Source organism: Rhamphochromis longiceps, linkage group LG14 (assembly GCF_057381845.1).
Source record: "Rhamphochromis longiceps isolate RC_006_pf linkage group LG14, R_longiceps_female_GT1.1, whole genome shotgun sequence".
Taxonomy (NCBI): domain Eukaryota; kingdom Metazoa; phylum Chordata; class Actinopteri; order Cichliformes; family Cichlidae; genus Rhamphochromis; species Rhamphochromis longiceps.
Window position 1 is genome coordinate 23,501,096 of NC_140570.1, and position 18,915 is coordinate 23,520,010.

The following is an 18,915-nucleotide window of genomic DNA, read 5'->3' on the forward strand; positions in this document are numbered from 1 at the left end:
AGCCCAACTTACAGTTTAGATTAGATTTAAGTGACATCAAACAACCCTTGACGCTTGTTCCTTTGACCTGTGCTAGTTATCGAATGCACTGTTACCCAGTCTTGGAAACAGCCACTGTAGACATGTCTGCCTTCTCTTAATCTAATTCAGCAATATTTCCTTCCACTAATCATGACACTGTTAAACATAAAACCATGCTAAATATTGGACCAAAACTGGCAGAACAAATTCCTGAGTCACTGCCATCAGTAGAATGTAGTGAAAACCTGATTGATAGGAACCCTAACTCAATGTTCCTCACATCAGTGGAGGAAAAAGAAATAATTGACATTGTACACATGTGTAAATATAAAACATCTACTGATTGTAATGATATTGACATGAAAATCGTCAAGAAGGTCATTGAAGGAATTGTAGGACCTCTAACATATATTTGCAACTTATCATTTCAGACGGGAAAAGTGCCAAACAAAATGAAAATAGCTAAAGTTGTGCCGCTGTATAAAACCGGGGATAGACGCCACTTCACAAATTACAGGCCTGTTTCTTTACTACCACAATTCTCCAAAATCCTAGAAAACCTGTTTAATAAACGATTAGACACATTCTTAGATAAATATAAATTACTCTCTGACAGTCAATATGGATTCAGATCAAAAAGATCAACATCTCTGGCATTAATCGAATCAATTGAGGAGATTACGAATGCTATAGATCAGAAACAGTATGCAGCTGGAGTATTTCTGGATCTCAAGAAAGCATTCGACACAATCAATCATGACATATTAATTAATAAACTGGAACGGTATGGGATTAGGGGGGTTGTACTGCAATGGGTGAAAAATTATTTAAGTGACCGGAAACAATTTGTGAAGCTGGGTGTCCATTCCTCATCATGCTTGGACATTGCTTGTGGTGTTCCACAAGGCTCTGTACTGGGTCCAAAATTATTTATTATTTATATAAATGATATTTGTAAGGCATCTGATATATTAAAATTTGTATTATTTGCAGATGACACAAATATTTTTTGTTCTGGGGGGAATCTAAAGGAGCTGCTGGATACAATTACTTCAGAAATGTGCAAAATTAAAAAATGGTTTAACAGGAACAAACTATCGCTAAATCTAAGTAAAACTAAAATTATCTTATTTGGGAATTCCCTTAGAAATGCACAAGTGCAGATTCATGTAGATGGTGTGGAAATTGAAAGAGTACTTGAACATAAGTTTCTTGGTGTGATTATAGATGATAAATTAAACTGGAAGTCTCATATAAATCATATACATAACAAAATTTCAAGAAGTGTCTCAATCTTGAGTAAAGTAAAACACATTCTGGACCACAAATCACTCCACATTCTCTATTGTTCCCTGATTGCACCGTATTTGAATTACTGTGCAGAGGTTTGGGGCAATACTTACAAATGTTCGCTATCATCAATCTTTATATTACAAAAAAGGGCCATAAGGATAATCCATAAAACTGGTTACAGAGATCATACAAATCCACTATTCTTAAAATCAAAAATTCTAAAATTCACAGATCTGGTTCATTTTCTCACAGCACAAATTATATATAAAGCAATAAATAACCTGCTTCCTGACAATATTCTAAAAATGTTTTCTAAAAGGGAACGGGGATACAATTTGAGGGGGGAATTAAATTTAAAACATCCTCGTATCCGTACAACATTAAAAAGTTTTTGCATCTCTGTGTGTGGAGTGAAGCTGTGGAACAGACTAAGTAAAGATATGAAGCAATGTCCAAGCATGGCGCAGTTTAAAAAGCGGTTTAAGGATATGGTTTTTACAGGGTACAGGGAAAAGGTAGAGATTTGATAGGGTGTTCTTGTCTAATATTTTCATGTGTGTGCGCATGCACGGGTTTGTTGGTATGGGTATATATATATATATATATATATATATATATATATATATATATATATATATATATATATATATATATATATATATATATGATTCATCAAATGGCAAATGCTTAGTAACATGGTGATGTTATTAATGACATCACAGAGTTTGTTTCTCTTCAGTTCATAGCAGAGGGGGAGGGGGTTTGCAGGTAAAGTACTTTTCAAAAACCCAGCACGCATGTAGAGCCACGTTGCCGAAGTAGCACTATCCCACTCTGCATAAATTCACTGAGACCAACAATCATGATTAACAACCACGGCTACTGGAACAGCCAAAACACGATTGCATTTCTGGCATAATTGTATGGCCCCGGCCTTAACATGAAGACTAGTGTGTCACAGGGTGGAAATTATTCCAAATCACGAAAGCAGGAATGCACAGGTCAACACTTTGCTGCAATCTATTTATGTCTAATCCAGGGCCAATTGGACAGCTACATCTATTAAACGCCTGCAGAAATATTTACAAACACAAAGTGAGGAGATGGGGTGATCCTAAAAACCAAATGATATCACAGTACGACCTGCTAAAAGATTCACCTCTCCACCGTCTTCCCTTGCAAGAAGAAAAAAAAATGCCCTAGACACAAAATCTTTTGCAGCAATACCTTTCACATGGTGAGAATTGCAGTACTGCTGCTACACACGGTCTTTACTCTTTCCTTCTAATCTTTCTCTCACGCTCTGCATTCTTTGCATTCAGCCTCCCTTCTCCACCATCTTCCAAAAAAAGCCCTGAATGCCTGCCAGTGGTCCAAGGTAATTAAATTACTTAGCAAAGTTTACTTAACAGTAAATGGTTAGCAAAATTTAAGGTGATTGCAAATTTGCTTTCATTTCACTTCAATGGCTGGCCTGTTTAAGGCTCGTCTGCAAATAATTAGCACATACATTTGCATCAAAATCGTTTAAACCATATGTTGCAAAATTATGGAAAACAGCAAATTAAAAATATTCCTTTTCTGTTATGGAAATGCCTACATGTTGAGAGGAGAGAAAGAGAGAGTTAGAGCGGGAGGGAGGAGGGAAAGATATCACCATGTGTCTCCAAACACCAACAACAAGGAGGGGAGAAAAAGTAAAGGAGGAGGAAGGAGGGTGCAATAATGATTCAGTTTGGATTTGAACACACTCATAACGATCTTTTTCAAGAGCTCACCAGATGCTGTTTGAAATCTGCCCACAGAAGAAAAACAAAGCTTTCCTCAATCTCTTACTCTCTTTCTCTCTCTCTCTCTCACACACACACACACACACACACACACACACACACACACACACACACACACACACACACACACACACACACAAAGAATCAGAGAACTTCCTCTAAGTGGCTCTGTCTGGTACAGTATATACTACTCCCTAAGGCAGGGCAAGGAAAGCTGTACATTAATTTGACAAGTAGTATCGACAACCTGAACCCTCAGTATCACAGAGAAGGATAAGTAAGGCTAAAATAAGTGACAATAAATAAAGGCGATTGTGGACCCCAGCATCCAAATAACCTAATATTTTCTCAACTAATGAAGTAATTATTTAGTCAGTACAATTCCAGAAAGTAAAAGAAGAAAACCTCAAATGTTTTGTCCAACCCACACCCTCCTCAAACCGAAAAATATTGAATATATAATGATGTTAAGATAGAAAAACGCAGCAAATCTCCATGCTTTGAAAGCTTTAACCAGCATGTGTTTCACGTCAATAAACAGAGTTATCAAAATAATTGACAAGTGACTATCTGCTGATCCATTCGTCAGTTAATCTCCTCTGTAGCCAATTATTTTTAGTTACCGCTGCACCTACCAGTTATTTGCATGACGGGTTTGTTGAAAATATTGTTTGATTAAATGTTTGACAACAAAATATTGACAACTTGTGAAAAATGTCCACAGTTAGCAAGGGGTGCAAACTGACAAAGAAATGACTCAAAAAACCAGCGTAGATTCCTGTTTAAAGACTGCACCGATAATCAAAAAAGCTCCAGATACATTTTACTTAAATAAACAATTAATACAGTGTATGTATACCTTTTAATTTAAAAAAATATAATAATTAAAGCGCAATAAAAACAATGAATAAGATGAAAACGTTACACAAAGCTCTGGACCGATTGATGAAGAGCTTCCTGTTAAAATAAGTGAGGTTGATAGAAGTTGATAAACTTATTGTAGAGGAGCAGTCACGAGGACCAAATTCTTCTCAAAATCCTTAAATGCTTATTCTTTAAAGGTGGAGAGAACTCATCATTTAGCCAAAGTTAAGACTGCATTCGCGTTTTGCAGTGTTGCTGTTGAATTTTTGCCATAGCTTTAATGTTAAATCAGATAAACTGTTCCCGTACCATGGCAATGCAGGAAAAGCAAGAAAGCAGGACATGAAAAAGCGTAGGATGCAGTTGGACCTGCGTTTATTATACCCATAAAACAAACCAAAAATCAATTGGCACATAAACCTCGTATCCGTGCAGTCATTTGCTCAATCATACCCCCTCCCCACAACTGACAGATGCCTGACCTGAAAGACTTCCTATTGAAAATAGAGATTACTCGTAAGTATAGATGAACGCACATCCAGTTCTTTTTAAAATTCACACACACCCTTAAAATGTGCACTTCTTTCGAGGGGGTTTTGTGGATGCTCACTATATGGTATAGTTTTTAAAGTGAGCTTGACAAACCCTTCCACCGATCACATGGTTATCAGTGTGTGTTAGGGGCTGTTTGTTAAAAATCTTATTCAGGTATCGGGGTCTTGTATAAGTGCAGGCCCCATACTCACTCTCTCTCGCTCCCTCTGCCTCAGAGACATAATTACGAGTGTTGACTGGAACAGTGAGGTAATGGCACATAAATCCAGCTGATCAATGGTTACGGAGACTAAATTACAGGACACTCTTGTCCCATTATCCTCTCAGAGGACAACAGGAGATGCATTCCTGCAGAGATGCAAAGGAGATTTCTGCTGCAGTTGTGTAATTGTTTCCTTTATTTGAATACGCTGGAAGCAATGTTGTTACCTTTCTAGCTTTATGATCACACTAACAGGAAACCAAACTGTATATCAAACTACACTCTCTGTAATTCCACTAAACGAATACAATGTTATAGTAAGGCTTTTAAAACATGAGCAAATATCACTTAAGAAGCTATTCTTTGACCAAACTTTTATTGTTAAATTAGGAAAGCAAAACATGACTGTTATAACAAGAGAGTAAATTACAAAAAGCATAGAGTGTTGTCTTTAAATCAAACCATTATGTATAATTGCTTATAATGTTTTAAACCAAGAGATTCCCTGATTCTGATTGCAGAGCACCCTAGTGATAGTAAACGGGCATACATTTAGACTGAATGCGAGCGAAGGGGAACGTGTAGTTAGGAGTTATTACAGGGTAATTCCCTTGTGTTTTTACAGAGAAAATCCCCTTTGAAATGAAGGTCATCACTTGTGTTTGTGACAATCATTTCAGTCATGTCATACAAAGAGTGTTGCCACAACTGGAGTGACAGCAAGGTGATGAAGATGGATAATGCGATAACTACAATTCGCCGCCTAACAAATCCTGTGCTGCAATCGCGTGCAGATTGCTCAATCTAAGTAGATGGCAATAACAGTAGAGATAATAAAAAACGAAGAAAGACCAAGTTTATAAAGAAAAGGTATGTATTTGAGCGAGGCAACAAAAAAAAAAACAAAAAAAACAAAAAAAAAGGACTGGGTCTCGCCTCCATCGCCCAGTCCCCGTCACCTCTTATTCTATCAGAACAAAGGGCGGCAGCCTCCTAAATGCGGCGCATTAGCCCTTTAGTTCCAGAGGGGGTAAGGTGACACCCTCCATGTATGTGGTCTGTTCAGCACACATCTGCCAGGGCCTAAGGGGGTGGGCAGGAGGGGGTGGGAGGGACAGCAGGACCTAGACGCACAAGGAAGACGGAGGAAAGAAGGAGAAAGCTCAAGAAAAAGGGTGTGTGTGTTTTTGGGAACCCTGCTGTGACCAAGAAGCCTAATACCCTGTATTTACTCTGGATGAATTAGTCCTATCGTATGATGCTGCTAAGCTTCGCTGATCACGCAACGCTTTGCGTCTTCAGTAAAAGACACGCAAACCCAAACAGAAGAGACTGAGACACTTCAACAGACAAGCTGATAAAAATAAATAAATGTGCACCTTCGTACCCTGGTAGCAGCGGTAGTGATATTTATTAAAACTGAATTAAACATGTAACGCTGAACGACTGGTCTCTGAGACTTCAACAGGACTTGTTCTCCGTCTCGCCTCTTAATTTCATTTTAGTTTTTACAGAACGCCATTAAAAGCAAACGTAAACACGGGATTTCAACTGACATGAACAGATATCAACAGTGAATTTATCAGTTACTCTTACTGACTCAATAAATCAAGATTTGTCCTTGTTAAAAATAATGCTACTTGACTTGGAATGTAACATAATTTCATAAAAAGGCAATAAGTTTCAGAATAATTAGTATGAAGAATCTGGACTACATTTAAACTTGACCCGACTGGTGATGAACAGTCCAGTCAAGTTTACTTGACGCACTATTACTGATGAAAGTTGGAGCTTTTTTTTCCTAATCAAAGCTGTATTTTTAAAAAAAGAGGCATCGATACAAACAGCTGCAAATTTGAGCCTTTTGTATTTCAATATGACACATGTGCACGAACACTGCTTACAATCAAAAAGTACATTGGCCAGACATTCAAATACATATGTCTTATTATTCATTATTAATGTTAAGTGTTAGGTGTTTTCATTATAACTTAAGCTATGGAGTTATATATTTTCATTATAACTCCATAGCTTAAGTTGAAAACTGAAACAATGCTCGGTTTTTCAGCTAGGTGTTAAACTGACAGAAGAAGTTAATTCAGACCAGTGAAGCCCTTCCAAGTTCAAGCCTCTGATGAGATCTTAAGGATTGTTTGTTTTGCTGCTGTCAAAGGTTCAAATGGAGGGAAGAAGGAGGTTTTGATGACCCTTGGCCCTCAGGTCCTAAGTGGGTGTTCTGCAAACACTCCCTATTGACATGTGGATAAGGAGAGGCCCGCTGCTGAGCACAGTACTTATGTTCATTTGAGTGGAAATGGACACTGCTATGAAAAGAGCCAAGAACCAAGCAAGTGGCTGAAAGGAACAAGAGTATTAGATATAGTAAGGGTGTCATGGTTGCTGTGTGTCTGAATGGAGGTATGTATGGATCGAATAAAGTGGTTTCTTTTGTGTTTGTCAGCTTTGAAAACAACAAGGCTCCTATACTTCTTATTTATGTGTGATTTATGACGACTCAGTATGTCGCTCAAGAGACGTACTTATGAATCAGGGGAGAGAAATAAGTTGTGCTGAAATCCAAATGAATCAAACATATGGAGGGTGTCACACAGTGTTACTTTGGCCTCTATGTAAATTGTACACTGCCCAAATAAATCCAGATGAACTTCCAGAAATGACAGCCTTCCAAAAAGTTTTTCCGTTTTCTGTCTCATACATTTTTTGATAATCCACACTAGGGAAAAGCAAGCACTATATAATAATATATAATAACAATAATAATGAAAAAAAAAATGCTTTAAATGGCGTATATCATAAACAAGATACAGAAAAGGTTTCTCTTTATATATTTTGGAACGATGAATCACATTCAGAATGTAATAAATAAAATGTCTGCATCCTGCTATGATGCAACATTTACTATAAATTCTATGTGCATAAGAATTATTACATATATAAATATTGAAATTTTGATCAGTACCTTATTATTGATTAAATTATGATAAGCAAGTTTGGTATGGAAATACGGGGTGTACTCTGTGAGTGTGTGTGTAGGTGTGTGCGTGTTTGATATGTAGGCCAAGCAGGAAGTGACCCATAAACATATCCATCCAGCTCTTTCATTGGGGGCCAGTGTTGCCCTCCTCATCCCGCTCCACACACACACACACACACACACACACACACACACACACACACACACACACACTCTCAAAGCCCCTAGTGAGCGCTAAGCAGGCCAGCGGGCCAGCCGAGGGGGCTCATTACAGGTCCACAGAGCCCCCCAACACAAAGGCCTGAGCCGCTTTAGCCATGGGATGATCTGCTCTCTACTGACTAGAGAGAGTCCATAGACGGACAAAAGGAGGGAGGGGAGGGAGGGGATGGAGAAAAAGAGGTGAAGGAGAGCAGAGATGAGGAGAGGAGAGGAGAGCCGCGGGCTTTAAGGATGTCAGGAGACCCCGAGAGAGAAAGCCTGGCGGGCGCTCAGAGAGGAACGGAGAGAAGGAGGAGGAGGAAGCTTAAGCTCCACGGCTACGTCAGGACATTAACATTCACACAACCTCCCAACATCTGCTGCTTCCTTCTCGCCTTCCATCCCTATCTCCCTCTACCCGCTAACAACGCTGGAACAAAGACGGTGAGGCAGAATGAGCGGACAGATAGACGGAGAGAAGAGAAGCAAAAATGGGGAGAGCAAGGAGAGATATGAGCCAGATGAATTAAGAAGATTTGGCAGCAAGAGACTTAGCAGCTGCAAGTTCAGAGGATTTTAGAAGTAAAACTAAAAAAAAAAAAAAGACATCCCTAATAATTGTAATTATACAAATGTGATGAAATTACCAAGGGCACACTGACTAAAACTGAGGGCAAAAAGCTGGAAATAAATCTGAAATAAAAACAATTATAAAAGTATTAAATATAAAGCATTTCATCAAGTTAAAACCGTTTGCCTATTTGTATTTTATTATGGGTCTTTATGAGTGACATGATCACCCGAAGACCTGATACAGGCCAGGCTCGGCTCTATGGTGGAGACAGTTTCTGACTGAGCCATAAAACTGTTCTTCTGGAAGCCTCCAGGAAAGAGAGGAAAAGCAGAGACATGTCCAGCGCATTAAACCCTCTCCTTTAGTCCTGCGTCTGGCCCTGAGCCTGTGTCTGCACCAGTGTGACCCAATGCACTCAAAGCCACATGCTCAATTTTATGATGCTTCACCGCCATTAGTACAACATTAGCCTTGAGGTGGCAGTGCAACGAGCTGGGCCTATACAAGAATACGCATAAGAAAAAGAGAGAACTCAAATATTTCTAAACTAGTTCCCATTCTTTAACAAAATAAATGTTAAAAATCACCAATCCTCACATGTAAACTATGCCAATTTAACATATGATGGAGTATGTAAGATATGGCTCCGAAAGTTAAAGTTCAACTGAGTGAAATCACATCAAGGGATGGCAGTGTTGTTCTGTGGCCTACGGCGAGGGTGAACAAGTCTTAAGTGAGCTAAGTATGTGGCTGGCGGGTGCTTTATAGATGATGTATAGATGCTTCGTTCTTTCATATATTTCCTGTGGTGAAATTAGAGCCCTGTTCTGAAGTGCTGTGTGAGTGTGTGTGTGTGAGTGTGTGTGAGTGTGTGTGTGTGTGTGTGTGTATGACTGTAAACATGAAGACATCTTTCTCCACAGTCAATCTCTGCCTGTCACATCTGGCTCGCAACTCTACCCCTCGAATACACACTGGAATATATACACCGTGTACATGGTGACATCTATGACTTATGTACTGGGAGGAGTGTTTGAAATTAAGCTGCAGTGAATATGGGCCCAGAAGCACTCAAAGTGGAGAGTGTGTGTGTGTGTGTGTGTGTGTGTATTTGTCTGTGTGTGTGAGAGGTAGTTGTAATGTATGTGGGGAGGGTTGCTTTGACTCTGTGCAGAGGAAAACAACCATGAAACCCATTCAGGTTCACAGTGGAGAGAGACAAGAGACTGTGGCTTAATCCCAAAAGGTTTAGCAGTCCAGCTGGAAAACGTGTTTAAAATCTTTTTATTTTTTTAATTTAACATATTTATCACTGCATGTAAAAGTGGTCACCTGTTGGTTTCTTGACTACTGTCTCGAAGCCTTGAGTTTGGCATTTTAGTCAATTATAGTTTTCTTTGGGAGCTGCAAATGGCCAAATTTGGAAGTGAGGGTGGCTCCGACGCCATCACCTAGTGCTAATTTGCTGGGTTAGTAAGGTGGACAGACCGTATGAGTGCATTGCAAAGACATAGTTAGCTACTTTCTTGACCAATTCCAATTTTTGAGAATGCTAAACATTGGTGAAGCCGCCCAGTGGCTACCTATAAGTACTAGCACAACTATTACAGTAACTAGAATTTCACCCACTGAAGGCACTTCAATCGACTTGGCCAACATGGGAAAGTAGCACATTTAACCAATCAAAACACTCAGCTGTGACTTTAATATGTAGCTACATCAAAAAGGGTGCCACACTATTTCATTTAAATGAATTGGCACAAATAATAATTTTACAGTGCACAGGTTTCATCAGGTCCCACTCACACAAACCGAGAGACAAGTTGGCAACCACCGAGCAATCACTGAGCAACCACCAGTTGTGAGGGAAAACTGTGTAGTGGTTGGTGGATTCTGCTACTGCTGCCTATTGCTGAGTGAAATGAGATGAAAAGTTTTTATTTCACCCAAATCATTCTTGTGATTGTTTTTGTCGCTAGCAGATTGCCACAAGTGCCAGTGTTTGCATGGAAGACAACAACTTGTCTGCAAACTGTTGCCAACTACTTGTGGAGCAGTTGAAAAACTACAAAAACTGTGACACAAACCAGAAACAGAGAACACTCGCCTTACAACTGTGCCACACTGCTCCGGTCAAGACATGTTAAACTTTTATTTTGAAGGCAAATGCTTGACTTCGAGTCTTTGCAGACAAGTCTGCATCTTCCATGCAATCTATGGTCGAATGTGACAATCTGCAACCAGTGCAATCTAGCTTTCAAGAACATATACCTCTTCACAATCATTTTCAACTAGCAACTGCCAGCAACCAAGTTGGGGAACACACATTTTTTTTTCTCACTGGGTGACGGATGGTTACCAGATGGTTGCTAACTGGTCTCTAGGACTCCTACAGGGAAGAGTCAGTGGTAATCTCAAGAAATGATCAATAATCACTTTAAAATAAAAATAACAACAGCAACAAAAAAGAATGTTGCGTTGTTTTTCTGAACACATTACTGTAAATAATTTGTAAATCCACTGCTTTAGTGTTTAACCTTAAGTACTATCAAAGGGTTATTTGTCTTTCAATTAATAAAAGGGAGACTGACAGTGGACCGACCGACCTATACTGACATCCCTAGACTGATGAGTTACAGTGACAGAAAATACCCACTTCTGCATAGAAATTACTGTACTGTACTGTCAGACTACAGATGTGCAGCACTGCAAAGTATTTTTACATACTTCCACAGATTCCCGACATGAGGGCGCAACATTTCTGAGCCACGCTGTGACAAAAATAAAAACATTAATATTATCCACTTACCCGCAGCCTGCAGGACCAAATGCATTCGAACCTTAGCCTGCTCTGCTGGAGTCTGCAGAAGAGTGACAGACAAAGAGATATTGAAATGAAAAAAATCAGACAGCAACATGATATTTTAATTGTTGGATTTTGTTATTTTAAATGGTTTATTGGTAAAGGCCAGCTACAGATTAGCTGGTAGACTGAGTGTGCTTGAGGGCATTTTTAGCACTTGTTGACACAAAAGCTTCCAAATGTAATTTTTTTTATAAAGAAGAAAAAAGAAAAAAAGATGATCCACCTTTCACTTTGGCACCCTGCTGCCTGACACATGACAAAGCACAGTTTGCGACAGGACCAACGGCAGCCACACTTACAAAATGTCATCTATGTAATTTAGCTCGAAAACTGCTGTGTCCCTTAGGCCAACAAAATATTTTACCCACGATAATCTTTAACTGCAACCATTAGAGTGAATGTTCCCGTAAACTGTCCTCATAGAGCACCAAGGGACAACTTCACCAAGCTACTAGGCCTCGTCATCTATAAAAATGCTGCTAGTGGAGAAAAAAAATAAAAAAGAATGAAATGAAATAAAACAGAAAGCAGCATCTCTGACACACCAGGGAGAATCAATGAGTAAAAGATGAAGAGAAATTTAGAGACAAAGAAAGAGAGAGAGGGTAGGAGAGAAAACAAAAGCTGCTGTAACAAGTCTTCGGAGAGTTGGATAAGAGGGCACGGAGAGCACATTTTACAAAGATCACAGCCAAAGACTCAACATATTCCCCCTTCCTATTGTGTGTGTGTGTGTGTGTGTGTGTGTGTGTGTGTGTGTGTGTGTGTGTGTGTGTGTGTGTGTGTGTGTGTGTGTGTGTGTGTGTATCAGAAACATTTAGCGGGCATGAACGGGCGAGGGCCTTGTGCTTTGACAGCTGTATTGGGAAGCACATCCCTTTTCTTTTTCTTTTTTTTCCCATGACATGGCCTCAAAAGGGTCTTGCTGCAATTCCAATATCACTGCTATTAGATTTGAGGGTCTTAATTGTCAAGCAAGAATGATGGCTACGACAGGGCACGAGCTATAAAAGGCGAAGCGCGATGCAGATTGCTCTCAGAGGTGTTTTGGCGCTGCCGTGGCAAAGCGGCCCTTGTTACCATGCAGCGGCAGAGACTGTGTGTAGGATTAGAGAGAAATTAAATGCTAATGGGGGTGGGATCTGAATCCGCTGCCTGGGAGCATCATTTAGACGACAGGGCCGGGGCGTCGCTGACAGGCAGCGCTTCCTCCCTCCACCTCCTCCTCCAACAGACAACCCAGCTCTTCCTCCCATCCTTCCATCTCATGACTCCCCACGCACAACACAAAAAATCAGATTTATCAAACTGTAAACTTGTCACTTTGTAAAAACGTCACTTTTCGGTGGCAGTCGGGGAAATATAATGACCCCCTTTAATGTAGTGATGTCAGGGTGCTGTATCCTAGATGGTACACACATCAAGGCATGACTGACACTGAGACATACGTAATGCAACATGGATGTGTGCTGACATGGCGGATCACACGTACTGACTGGCACTGCTTGACAGTCAAAATTATGAAGCGCTATTATAAGAAGAGGAAAAACACTTGAGGCCTTCATTCACACAAAAATGTATGTATACATACACACACAAACACTCTACCTACCTTCACAAAAAAGGGATTATACCATAATTTGTCTAATTTCTCGTCCTTTTTCAGCAGCTTCACATTCAGGTTTTGAACCCAGTTTAAAGGCACAATTATGACAAAGTAATCAGTCCTGCTACAACCAGCCACATAACGCAATAACACATCACTGCTTAACTATCCTGATCATTGTGTGCTACGCAATCATCTTAGTTACAGTTTATTACAACGCCCACTCCGTAATTACATTAGCCTTTGTTTACATTGGCCGTAAGGCATGTGCAAGTCCATGCATCCTAAATGCGCACGCACGCACACACAAACACACACACACTTCCAACAGTTCCTCAAGGGGTAATGAAACACTGAATCACACTACTGCTGCTACTGTACGCGTTCTCTGTAAGGGCTGAAACTCCCAAGCAATTCTTACAACATTAACCAGTAAAGTGAAAACAACTATTTCCTAATAACAACAACAATGATTGGATTGAGGCCAGAGGGGTGAAGCGTGTTTCCAAGTTTTAGCAGAGAGAATGAAAGCAGTTTTCTCCTCAGAGTCACGCATGGTTTGAGTTTCGCTTTAAATAAATGCAGAACAACAAGGGAGGGGGGGAAAGCATCTTTAAAAAAGCTGCGCTCCCCGAAGTACTAAATGAAGCGTGACAGAGTAATACTCTAATTAATATCAAGTTATCATCACAAGTAATGTAAAAGGTACTCAGAAGTCAGCTAACAAACATACACACATGCCCAAAATTGCATGTTTTTTGCTTCACAACTAACTCTTTATTTTTCACTCTAATTCACACGCGCACGCCTGCTCCCTCTGTGTGTAATTCATTAGTAAACAATAAAAAGGCGTTAATTGTGTTCCCCAGAGGCAGATCTGAGCTCCCCCCACTGGGAGAGAGGCACCCGCTGCATCTGAAGTGGCTTTGCCCCTCAATTAGAACTGCGCCTTTCCCCACGTGCACAAACAAACACGAGACACCGGGAGGAGGACTGTGTGTGTGTAGGGAAGTAATGTGACTTGGAAATGAGCAGTGCTTTCCTTGTAGAGCTTTTAGATTATCACACTGTGAGAAAAAGGGAGAATGGCACAGGAAAAAAAATGAGACAGGGAACAAGAAGTTGTGCTTTCTTTATGGTTCTGGAAATATAGAAGATCAAATGAAGGGGAGTGTTAAGAAGAGGGGAAAAAACTTAAAAGAGGAAGAATATAGACATATAGGAGGCCAAAGACAAATTAGAAAAAATATAAATACTTTTAATGATGTTATATTAGCAAGCACTTACACGCCATACCACTAACAGCTTGAGAAGAAGTGTCTTTCTGAAGCACACTGTGGACAAGAAAAGCTGAAAGAAACCCTCCAATTAACTGACCAGCACCTTTACCAATAAACCTCCAGGCACCTTAAAACCACAATTATATTCCAATAGAACTTTTTCATATGATTTTCATTGAATCATATTGCATCCTGAAAAGTTTTCTGGTGTTCCAAATACGGACCATCGGCAGACAAGGTGAAGAGCTAACTGTCAAAGAGGGGCATACAGACGTACTAGTATGTACTTTTGACATTAATTTCAAAGGAATTTTTTTGGCTTGTACTTCATTATAAAATAAAAACTGACAGATCTAGTACCATTCAGTTTTTCTATTATTTATTTTTAAATTCTGCCTATTTTTTCTTCTTTCCACACATCTGGCGAATTGCTTGAGCATGTAAACAGTGCTTATGTGCAAGCCCTGTTTGTCAAAATCTGCAGTATTTCAGTTAGTTATCAGTTAAATATTAAATGTGTGTCCTGCTATGGATCCCTCTAAGTGTTGTATGTATGACAATGAAAAATCCAGTTATGCACGTATGGAGTAGGTAATATTATTAACATCATAGATATCACATTTTTCCTCTTTTTCGCTATCAAGCTGTAAAGAAACAACTTAAAAAACACACACACACACATTCGTCTATCATAAAAGAATCTGCTCTTATTGGTTTGACAACACTGTGGCACCCACACCCTCTAGAAAATTCTTGTTCCAAATGTAACAGGAAGTCCAGTGTGCTCAAAGCAGCTTGCACGCTTACCTCACCACGCCGACGACAGACACACTGAGACACGCTTAGCTCAGCTAAGTGCCATTAGTCAAAAATAAACACGTCCCATTAGAAAAATAAATTACCCTCACACTGCTTGCTAAAAACAATGCTAGCCTGTGTATAATGAGGTCCGCACGCAGGAAATTTCATCTCTTTGCGGTAATTCACTAGTTCGAGACGCAGACAAAGCAAAGTGTGGTGGGTCAGGTGATGATTGTTAAAGCAGGAAGAGTGAAGCCAAACAAAGGTCAGAAAGGCCATCTCTAACCAGCGTGATGTATCAGCTCCATCTAACCACACAACAGGAAGAGTTCATTTATGATTACGCAAAAAGAGGTGGAGGACATAAGTAAAGAAGAAAAAGCACACAGAGAATGCAAAACTCCAACCAAGGCACAGCTTAAATTCTCAGCAGTATTTACTTTGAAGGGAACAGTCTTGTATTTTCTATATATTCATTTTTGGCCCCTTTTTTTTCTTTTTAAACATACTTTAAGAAGTTTGTAGTGCAGTAAAAAGACATGCAAAGAACAGGCTTTTGTTACTTGTCCCATTTTAATATACTTTACATAATTTTCAGTATATTTTTTTAATTTACGTGGATATAGTGCATTCACATCATTGTTTAGAAAGAATTGTTTAATTATCACGTTATTTTTTTATTTCCCCAAAAGCTATACATCTTCAGGTAAATGGTGCATGTATTTAAATTGTTATGTATTTAAATGGTTATAATCTGTTACTGTCATGAATGTAACAAAGTCATAATAAAATAAAGTGATATTTAGACTCCCCATATATCATTCCCTGTACATCTAATAGATCTATATATAATCATTATCACTTTGACCTTCCGATCAGTCCATTGACCTTGAAGGAGAGGTCAGGGGTCATACGGGACATGATATTTTAAATCTTTACACGGTACTCTCTATATGCTCATAGTTTCATAATCATAGTTTCTACGTTGGTCAATACTCGACCAATAAATAATTTAAAAGACTTTGGTGGAATCTAAATTTTAACGGCTTGTTAAAACGACCTCAATCCAAACCCTTAAAATTTTTTATCAGAATTCACTCGCAAACTTTTGAAGCATTGTGTTTACAGAGAAAATGCTGACACACATGCACACGCTACAAAAAACATAAACAAAACGAAACACATAACCAGCAGCGGTAACTAAACTTAACGATATTAGAAAGACTTGAAGTGGATGAGCAAAGCAGAGCATCAGCACATGAAGGAAAATTACCAACGTGAGCTGCAGTAAATAAATAAAGAACACTGGGCTGGTCATACCTTACAAAGCGCTCCAGGTCTATCTTGTTTAATGCAGTTTGCGTGTTACAATCAAACAATCGGCATCTTGAAAACAACGGGTTAACTGATCTGTGGGTATTCTACTTTTATTTTAACGCTCAAGGCTCTGAGTGATCAGTACTGGCACATTTCATTATATCTGACCAAATAATAATTTTTATAAACAACAGACTAAGCTTGAGGTGAGGCCAAAATAAAATGTTAAAATTATTCTATTGCTTAAATCTGAGGCCTGTTAATCTTCAACAGTTGTTGTGCTCATAATATTAAAAAAAACAAACAAAAGAAAAATCATATACAGGCGGATGCACACTAGTTGGCTCTGAGTTTATTGATTTCATTATGAAAAAATGAAGTTAAAATTAGTTAATATGCTGCAAAGGCTAGATATTTATGAATAATTTAGGCAATAGGGTTGGAAGAGTGCACTTAATGCACTGTGGCCATTTAAGTAAATATAGAGATAGTGCACAAGCAATTGATTGGTTTAAGGGCAGGTATGATTTAACTCAGCCTACAGTGTGCCACCTCTTTCCTGCTTCTCAAAGAACACATTAGTGAAATGTGGGTTTGGCTAAAGTCACCTTTCTCTTCAAATGTCTTTAAAGAAACCCTCTATGGGGGGGTGGGAGGAAACGGGACATCAATGACATCATCAGTCCATCTACTGTAACATTAATCCTAATTGCGCCACTGTAACCATTATTTTCTGTCAATAAACGGCTTCAATATACACAGTGCCTACCTCAACAAACTCTTTATGCTGGAGTTGATATGCTCAATATTCATCTCATTATATTTTTAAAGTCTTCATCTGTTTCCATTTTCTTTCATTTGTTGAATTCCTCTCGGGCTTCCCCTGCATCGCCTCCTCTTCTTCCTCTCCCTCTCTCTCATACCCCCCATAAACAAACACACAGATATATCCCATACCCAAAAGAGGACAGGGGAAAACAGAGCCCCTAGAAAATGCAATATTTCTGTTTTTAATATCGAGGTCTATAAGATCAGGGCAAAGATGGGTTCCATGGCAATATGTTTATTTATATATTTTATAAGACGGAAAAAAATCTGCCTATCTGTATGTATTCGGGGTGCCTGAGCCACAGTATCTTAGCTCATCTTATATGAAAAATAATGTTGTGTATGGCTATACTTTTATATATAATGGCAATATGGGATCAGGGCTCTTTTACAATGCGCCATACTTCAGGCTAGGCCTAACAGCATTTTATGACCCGCCAGCAGTTCATCTTCATGTCTCAGGCAGGCAGGAGCACTGCATAATAATGTCGTTTCCTGCCCCCAAATGCTATTTCACAGGCCGGGGCTCATTTCTCAAACTTCACCACTTTTACAATTTCCTAAACTTTTATTCCCGTCATTATTACCAACAAGATTTCATTACGTATTTAGAATGTAAACAAGTCTGAGTAATGACACTCCCCCGTCTCCCTGGAATCATTCCCATTGATGGCTCTGCTGCTATCTCAGGCGTGTGTATTCATAAAGACACACTAGTACAAACACACACACACAAACAGAAAAACATGCACGTGCATACAAATACACAAAACTCCATGCACTGCCACAAACATCCATACAGAAATGATGCATACACTTGCATAAACTGCCCCAGACAAGATACAACTCAAAGGCAGTAATTTACTACCCCGTGTGTGTGTGTGTCTGTGTCTGTGTGTACATGCATGTATGTCTTCCTGATAAAGGGGGATGTGGTGGGGGGTAAAGGGGGGGGGGGGGAGAAGAAGAAGGAGAGAGTTTTATACTCAACTCACATAAATCATGTAGAAGAAAAATGAGCAAATGTGCAGGCTAACTCATCTTCTTCCCATCCGGAGAAAATGAAATTCACTGGAATACCTATCAAAACTGCAATCATCCAGAGATAATATCTTCTTTGGTCTATCTGCACTTTCCGATTTAATTTCCTCCATGCCCTTGACATCCAGCGATACCATTAAGATGAAGCACATACAGTAAGGGAGTAGTTCTCACGTTTTGATATATGAGAGCTCCGTGCTTAATGTAATATCATCATTTGAAAATTAATGCAATCTTTCTTTTGTTTGGGATCTCTTTTTAACATTTTTTTTGGGAAACAATCAAGGAGTGAACCACAGTGAGACGAGCAACAAGACGGGGACTGGGTTCACATGAAAAGGAGACGCAGAAACAACCAGAGATATGTGAGAAAGACCGGACAGACGGGGGGGGGGGTATTTCGAGGAGCCGCGCACACCCACCCACCCACCCCTTCCTCATTCCGTGCGAGAATGACATGCAATTATGTCTGGGCCTGCCCCAAGTCAGAGGTCACTCAAATTACTCCATCATTTAGCCGTGCCGTTGAGATGAGAGAGACACACAGAGAGAGAGGGGGGGGGGGAAGAGAAAGAGCGAGACAACCAGCCCTCCCTCGCAAATCCTCCCAATCCCAGCCACAACATCAAATATCATGAAATCATTAGTGTAATAAGCATGGAAATCTGTTTGCAGATTATC

General features: G+C 39.5%; 1 protein-coding gene across 1 annotated transcript in view; it reads right to left on the bottom strand.

Moving 5' to 3' along the window:
• Positions 1-18,915, bottom strand: part of rsrc1 (arginine/serine-rich coiled-coil 1) — a 122,815-nt gene that overhangs the window by 54,437 nt on the left and 49,463 nt on the right. Inside the window, exon 6 of the mRNA XM_085379488.1 lies at positions 11,305-11,356. Coding sequence (XP_085235614.1) covers positions 11,305-11,356 — 52 coding nt within the window. The remainder of the gene's footprint in view (positions 1-11,304; positions 11,357-18,915) is intronic.